The sequence below is a fragment of the Sciurus carolinensis genome, chromosome 3, assembly GCF_902686445.1.
Source record: "Sciurus carolinensis chromosome 3, mSciCar1.2, whole genome shotgun sequence".
Classification (NCBI taxonomy): domain Eukaryota; kingdom Metazoa; phylum Chordata; class Mammalia; order Rodentia; family Sciuridae; genus Sciurus; species Sciurus carolinensis.
Genome location: NC_062215.1, coordinates 119,629,010 through 119,637,075, shown reverse-complemented (window position 1 = coordinate 119,637,075; position 8,066 = coordinate 119,629,010). Strand labels below are relative to the sequence as shown.

General features: G+C 35.2%; 1 protein-coding gene across 6 annotated transcripts; it reads right to left on the bottom strand.

The window, feature by feature from the left end:
- Window positions 1-2,492: 2,492 nt before the first annotated feature.
- Phospho2 (phosphatase, orphan 2) lies at window positions 2,493-8,052 on the bottom strand. 6 transcript variants are annotated; one of them, XM_047545674.1, is made up of 4 exons: window positions 7,981-8,052; window positions 7,194-7,227; window positions 5,334-5,515; window positions 2,493-3,255 (listed from the first exon to the last, which is right to left on the bottom strand). In XM_047545674.1, exon 4 carries the CDS (start codon window positions 3,227-3,229, stop codon window positions 2,504-2,506), a length of 726 nt encoding a protein of 241 aa, XP_047401630.1. In that variant the 5' UTR covers window positions 3,230-3,255; window positions 5,334-5,515; window positions 7,194-7,227; window positions 7,981-8,052; the 3' UTR covers window positions 2,493-2,503. The 6 variants fall into 6 exon arrangements, with proteins under 6 accessions (XP_047401630.1, XP_047401627.1, XP_047401629.1 ...); XM_047545671.1 differs by lacking the exon at window positions 7,981-8,052 and adding an exon at window positions 7,756-7,974; XM_047545673.1 differs by lacking the exon at window positions 7,981-8,052 and adding an exon at window positions 7,612-7,733.
- Between the last annotated feature and the right edge of the window lie 14 nt (window positions 8,053-8,066).

Below are 8,066 nucleotides of genomic sequence, written 5' to 3'. Positions count from 1 at the left end.
TTATCGATTTGAAGCAAGCAACAGATCTCTCTCTCTCTCTCTCACACACACACACACATGGAATACCAAAAGACAGGAATCATTGAGGTCACCTTAAGAGTCTGTCTTCCATACCTAGACCTCTTAAGAAGCAAATTTAGATTTGCTTCTGCCAGGCACTTTGGAGCTCTAAAAATCTTAATTAACTTCAATCCAATTTCAGAGTCAAAGTATCTAAAGCCATTCCTGTAAACATGTATTTACTTCTGGATCATTCATACTCCTAATGGGCACTGCTTAGGATCTTTTTCCCCTACTCAAAGTGAGGGATAAGATTTACCAATGCAGACATACTTCAAGTCACTTCCTCTAGTTCCATGAGGTTATTAACATAACCTCTTAATACCTCAGCTACCACTTACATATTGGCCAATACTTACAGGGGAAAACAGCCCACCCATCAGTTTCTGTGTTTTCTTAGAAATTCTTCATTTTTGTCAGCTCTCTGAAGTCTTTAAGCAGATGTTTTTATATTTTGTTCAGCTGTCGGTTTTTATGCTCAGCAGATCTGCTCCAAATCACTTGGCCAACCATTACTGTAAATGAAACTCCTGTTTTTGTGGTACAGGGGATTGAACCCAGGACCTTCCACATGCTAGGTAAGCAGTCTACCATTGAGTTATAGTCTCAGCCCAAAAGTCTTAATTTTTTTTTTTTAGTTCCAAAATTTACAATTCGTTAGTGGTCTCAACACACACAGAAGATAATTTATAAGAATAGATGTGTTTCAACATAATCTAACCTATCAAAGTAAAACAAAGATCTACTTTTCAACTTAAAAAAAGATTACAGAGTATCAATTCTTCCTCATTAAATTATACTGAATATTTCTATTTCTGGAGCTTCGCATAATTTGGAAAAGAAAATCCTAGTATTATTATATACTGAATGTGGCTAAAACATGAGTTTAGAAATTAGGATATATTGATAAGAATTTCTAGATCAATTGATATTTTGCTACTATCCCTACATGAAAGTCTCTCAAATGTTATTCCTACAAACTACTTATTTTATTGGTGAAGGCTGCATTGCCAAATAGAAATAATATGCCAGGTAAACCTAGCATACTGTAGTTATTGTCCATGATGCTGATATAAACTTAAAATATTTGAATGACATTAATACGTATTTTATTTCAAAAGAAACTAAAGTTGATGAAAATTCTGACAATAAATACTGTATCCCCCCCCCCTTTTTTTTTTAAATGGTGCTGGGGATTGAACCCATGGCTTCCTGCATTCTAGGTAAGTGGTTTACCACTGAGCCATATCCCCAGCCCCAGCATCCCTATCTTTAAAATGCACTGATTTGAGAGAGAGCCTCTCTTTCTTTTTTGGTACCAGGGATTGAACCAGGGGTGCTTAACCATAGTCACCCCTTCATGTTTTTTGTTTGTTTTTGATGCAGAGTCTTGATAAGTTGCCTAGGGCCTAAGTTGCTGAGGCTGGCTTTGAACTTGTGATCCTCATGCTTCAGCCTCTCAAGGCACTGGGATTATAGACATGTGCCACTGTGCCTCTTATTCTTATTTGAATAAAGCATCAGGAAAAAAAAAGGTATCAGATTTACTTTTAAGATCTGTTAACTACTGGATATACTTTTTAAAAAAAATTTTGGGGTGTATCAGGGATTGAACTCAGGAGCACTTAACCAATGAACCACATCCCCAGCCCTATTTTTTGTATGCTACTTAGAGGCAAGGTCTCACTGAGTTGCTTAGTGCCTTGCTTTTGCTAAGGCTGCCTTTAAACTCACTATCTTCCTACCTCAGTCTCCCTAGCTACTGGGATTACAGGCATGTGCCACTGTGCCCATCTTGGATATACTTTTTAAAAGTAATTTTTAAATTTGTTCTAACAAGTTGTACATGACAGAATGCATTTATATATTTTGATAAATCATACCTAAATGGACTATAACTTCACATTTTTCTGATGTACATATTGTAGGATCAAAATAAGAGAGGAAAATATGGTACTCCCTCTAGAGATAAATTAAAAAATATAATTTACCTATCAACCACCTTTGGCATAGACAACTAGTTTTACCTACCTCAATTCTGTACTCTTTTTTCCAATTTTTCCTGTGCATGTGACCACCTGGAAAGCTGTATTTTCCATCTTTCTTTGCAGTTAGGTGGGGTATTATGACTCAGTTTTGAACAAGATGTTCTGGGTACAATTCTGGGAAATTCCCCTAAACAAGGGGCTGTAACCTTTTCACTGTCCTCTTTTTTGCTGACCAGAATGTTACTGTGAGTGTTGGAGCTTGAACAGCAAACTCAGATCATGAATTGAAAGTCAAGTGCTTAGTAGAGCAACAGAGCAGCCTTGAAATACCTCTGGAATTCTTTGAAGTGAGAGGGGAATTTTTTCTTTCTTCTTTTAAGAAACTAGTGTTTAGGGTCTTAGTTTTATGCTGATGAACCTAATCTTAACTAATACACATTTCAATTGTTGGTATATTACTCCTTTATTAGAAATTGTAAATGAGAAATTATTTCAACACCTGAAGACCAAACTACAATAGAAGATTCCATAGGTTCAAGATTTTGAGACATTCTGGAAAGAGTTTTCTGTAAAGTATATCCTTTCCGTGGCATGGCAACATCATTTTTCTTTAAAAAGGTTACTGGACAGACATCATTCCCACCATCACCTATATACACAATTTGTGTATAATTCACTCCCTGTTGTAATTGTTTTTCTACAAATTCTACCAAAACTACATTTTTGCAAAGATTCTTTGGGCAGCTATTACAAGAATGAGCATGATAATTTTCCACAGTGAGATGACCATTGCTATCAAAAGCTGCTGGATTTGTAAATACTTCAGCAAATATGTCAAGAAAATTGGCAGCTTCTAAAACCCAATCTATGAAGACTGAATTTGAATCTGAAATAATGATGCAGTCAAATTTATCCTTATTCTTTCTTATAAAGTTGAAAAGTTCCACCATCCCTTGAGTGAAAGGTATTGATGTCACTGCTCTTTTCATTTCATTTTCTCTTACACCTTCATCTCCCAAATACTTAAAGACTCTGCCCATAAATTCTGTCCAAAATCCTTTTTGATAAGAATCTTGTAGTTCAATAGGAAGTTTTTTGTCTGGAGCACACTGCACAATCCAGGTGTCACTATTGTCATCTATGATTGTATTGTCAAAGTCAAACACCAACAAAATTTTCATGGTTCCAGAAAAAGATTTGGGTTACCCTGAAAAAGAAGAAATATGATTCCCTAAACATACTGTGTTTACATACTAGCTATTATACTAATTTTAAAACCTAAGTAAATATTAATCTGCTAAATAAGGAATATGAACAGGTGATTAAGCATTTTAAGATCCCACCATTTAATCACTTTTTCCTATGAAGCAGAGCCCATATTTGAGTATTTTAAGTGAATGGAAAACAAAATATATCTAAAAAGGACACTCAGTATTATTGTGTTTCTGTGGGGATGATTCTTTGAGCATTCTAAATGAAACTACAGAGCTATCCAGAAAGAGAAGTTGTGACGCAATCTCTTATAGTCAAATTTATAAAGTTTTAAGAGAAAAAAAAGGCAAGTGAATCACCCTAATTATCTTTAAATTAATCAATCAGTTATACTCATTTATTACTTTATAATATTTTTGGTAATTCTCAGATCAAATAACAGGTCATAAATAATATGGATTCTTTATAGTAACTAAAATTCCAACAAATTTAACACAGCATGTAATCTTGTAAAATGTAAAACAATTTTTAAAAAGGTGTTTAGTTGAAATCAATTTCTAAATGCCAGCGTTTTAACTAATGACTGCTTAATGTTGTAATGAAAATTCTAAAAGAATTACTTGAGAAATGGAGGTCAATTCAATTCTTCCAAATCAGAATAACTCTTGTTAACAGTTTTCGCATTCCTTTAAATCTTCTCTAGGTAGTTCAGCTTTGAGGGGTCAAATATTCTAATGTACTTGAGTAAGCACACTACTTATGATGGAACAAATAAGTCTCTGTTTTCATTAGAAAATAATGAAAACCATTAATTATAAATCTCAAGAGAAAAATAAAAATTAAGCAGGTCAACAGATAGTATAAATGAATATATTCATGTAAAAAAAGTAAGCAATTATATAGAATACCCAGGATAGGTTAGAACTGGTATGTGCAAACAAAAAGAAAAAAAAGAGTGGCAAATATTTTTGAATGATCTTTATATGCCAGGCATGGGACTAAGAAGTTACAATAATCATCACATTTAGTTTATACCTACTATTAAGTAAAAATTATTATCCTCCTCTTAAAACTATAAACAAACTTAAAAGTAGTTGGATATTAGAGCTGAAATTTTGGACTCAAGTCAGAATGATTCCAAAATTTTCACTTTTAAGTACACTCCAGTGTCAAAGAAACAGAATATTAAAACTATTCATTACTTTAAAAATAAAATACAAAGTAGGTTATCTTGGTAAAAACGTTTAATTCCATAAAAATATTCATTAGTCTCAAAATATACACTAATCATAATACCCACATCTGTGATCCACTTTATAACCATTCTGAGATTTTAGCAAGATTTGGATCCTAAAATGAAAAGTGAAGAACTCCTCCAATAAGAAAAAGAAGAGATTAATTAAATATGGGAAACATGGCATTTACCATATGCATTTTCTGGTTAATCACAAAAGATGTAATAAAAACAGAATAGATTTCTTGAAGCACACATGAGAAAGTATTCTCTCAAAGTTAGAAAATCTGTAGAATAAATAACCTAGAGGGTATCTCCTGTTGTGTGAATTTAGATGGTACATAGTACGCTGACACTCTGGATCCTTGTACTGCAAATGCCTAATCCAGGTTTTTGTTACTAGCTCCCAGAGATTTAAGCGAAGAATTCAGTTTCCACAGAAACAATGTAATAAATAGTAAGGCAAAGTTAATTATCACATTAGTACTATAAGCACATTTTAGATTAAACATTATTATAAGCATTCTGCATTTACAATTTTAAAAAATTTTCTAGGGTTGGGGGTACGACTCAGAAGTAAAGCACTTAGTTAGCACGTATGTCGGCCTGGGTTTGATTCCCAGCTTTATATTTAGAAATAAAAAACCTAATGTAACTTGTTGGTTGAAAAGTACCTCGAGCCTAAATTTAGTATACAAATTACTGACATTTCTGAATTATTAGACTCAAAATAGCATGACACTGAAGTTAACATGGTTTTAGTACTGACTTAGGTATATATATTTCTTAATTTTAGATCTTTTTCTTACCATTCATATACCTTTATTAAAAATACTTACCCAAATTAGTATTTCCAATACAATTAATCTTACTTCAGCATAGAGTTTAAGTTAAACAGTCATGACAATCTTCAGTTTTAAACACCAGTCAGTTGCCAATTGTTTTTAAACATCTCTCCTATACTGTATGCAGGGAACAAAATCTTCTGATTTGGAGTATAGAAATGGAAACTGCTTAACTCCTAAAATTAATAAAAGTATTTTAAAAGTTGTATTTGCTAATATGCTATTTTTTCTTATATCAGGAAAACTTTTTTTGGCAATAGGATAACAACCCTTCGATTACACAAATAACCTCAAATAAATACAAAACAGGGAATGGTATGTGGAAAAAGTATTTTATCCATTGAATAAAATCAAATAAAGAAATATCACATTCCATTTTCAATGAACATTCAGAGATTTAATAATGTACTTGAAATAAAAATATCTCCAAAAAATTAGGGAAGTGCACAAAGATTTAGTTTTAAGAATGTGAATCTAGGGCTGGGGTTGTAGCTCAGTGGTAGAGCACTTGCCTCACAATGTGAGGCACTGAGTTTGACCCCCAGCACCACATTAAAAAAAAAAAAAATCAATAACTAAAGATATTGTGTCCAACTAAAACTAAAAAAAAAAAAAAAAAAATGTGAATCTATTGGAAACCCATTTGTTAAAATTCCAAAAACAGTTATTAACTACTCCCCCAAAGCAGCATCTATGTGGTTGGTATGTCTACAGTGTTTCTAAAAGGTAACAACAGCCCAGGTGCTTTTTATAGCAATGGAAACTGGAAACTATAGACATTCAAGAACTGGGGATTAATTAAATAAAGTATGTGTCTGATAGCCATCTAAAGGCATATTTATTCAGTCAGTAAAAGCTATGACGTTTGGTTCACAGAAGAGTGTTTCTGTCTCTGCCTCGAAAGCACAAGGCCCTGGGTTCAATCCCCAGCACCGTAAAAAAAAAAAAAAAAAAAAAAAAAAAAAGTGTTCATAGCATAACCCCATTTTTGTTTTTTTAAAAAAGAAATGTTCTTGCGTACAGTGGTAGGGTCTCAATGAGTAGTTCAATTGCAGTTTTTACAGTTCCACACTAATCTTCTAAAAAAAAAAATTTCCCCTGAATAACTTAAACTCTGTTTCAGATCATCATGCAAATGCTACCTTTTTAAATTCACAACAACAAAAAATAAGAGTGGGAGGTAAAGAAGAACAAATAACTAACTCTAGATCAACTTGTTTGTGAAGATCTAAAGGTTAGAGTTGCAACCTGGTGTTTGAAGTCAATGATATCTGGCCATGTTAAATTGGCAAATTACTGACACCAAATCTTATCGGATTCAATACTTTTTAACTACTTTAGTTAAAATTCTACAGAATTTTTGTTGGGACTCAACACCCCATGGTCCCTGGTGATTTTGCATATCTTAAAAGCAATGCAATTACTGCCCATTGCTCTGGACTATTGTATAGAGGATGTCCGAACAGTTGCAGCCTTGAAAGGCATGCCTGTTGTCCATCATAACAAAGATTTGAGTTCCTTCAACTCCTAGTTCCTGTCCTGTGATGCACACTCCACATTCACATGACTTCTGGCCTGCTTTCCATCACTCTGGCTTGGGGAAACTGAGGAAAAATTGCTGATACTCTGGCTACTACTGTAATTCATTCATCTCTGATCTAGAAGTGTTGAGTCTTGTACAAAACTGTGGCAGGCTGTTTTTTGCCTGCAAATAGGGTTAAACCTCCTACCTTTTCCAATTCTTGATGAGTTTTAAGCTATGCTCCCAAAAAACTACCAGTGTTATATGTGCACAATTTAATATTTTATTTGTATTGATTAATACAAATATTTTATTAATCTTTCCATACTTACCAGCATTATTACTGTGGAACATCTGATAGAAAACCTGAAGGAAAACAGTACAACTAAGTGTTAGAAATTTACTTAATAAAAATCTGAGGTGCTTTCATTTTGAGTGACTTCAGTTTGATGCCTAATGTATACGTATAGGTGCCAACTAGTTAGTAACGAAATCATCTGTATGTCAACGTGTTAGAGATGGATCTTTTGAAACCAAGAGCACACTCGCTCTTCACAGATTTTTGTGTCATTACACAGAGATCTGACTGGTCTTCAAACCACATTCAATTTACTATCATTTATTTACGCAACAGTTTAAAAATCTTAAAGGTCCCAACATGAACGTTTTGGGGACAACATCCAGGTTTTAACATTCCTTTTTTTTTTTTTTTTTTTTTTTTAAACTTAGCCCCTCCAGCCCTGATCATACCTCAGAAATTAAAGAATTTAACCGTAGCTTTTGTGTCAATTAATTCCTGGGTTTGAGAGTTAAGAGAGGGCTTTCCCTTCACATTCCACCCGCGAGGAGGTCTGTGGGCCGCACACACCGAGCCCAGGCCTCGCACTCACACACCTGCTGGGTCCACCCCGAAGGGAGGCGTCGGGACCTCGTCGGGGTCGACCCCCGTGAGGCGCGCACCAGGTGGGGATGGGAGCAGCAGGCGGGGCCGGGCCCGGGGGCTCCTCACTGACCCACGCCGGGAGTCAGCAGCCGGCAGCCGCTCTGGCGTCCGCGCGGCTCCCGCGGGTTGGGTCCTGCGGCCTCGCCCCGGCCTGCCCGCTAGGGCGGCTCACTCACCCGCCCGACCTCCACTTTCCGCGCAGGCGCAGCCTCGGATTCCCCAGCTTCACCTCCTACTAGGGTGCGTTCCCGGTTCCTCGGCG

Coding starts and splice junctions, on each gene's coding strand:
- Phospho2 (XM_047545674.1), bottom strand. CDS start 3,229: ATGAAAATTTTGTTGGTGTTTGACTTTGACAATACAATCATAGATGAC.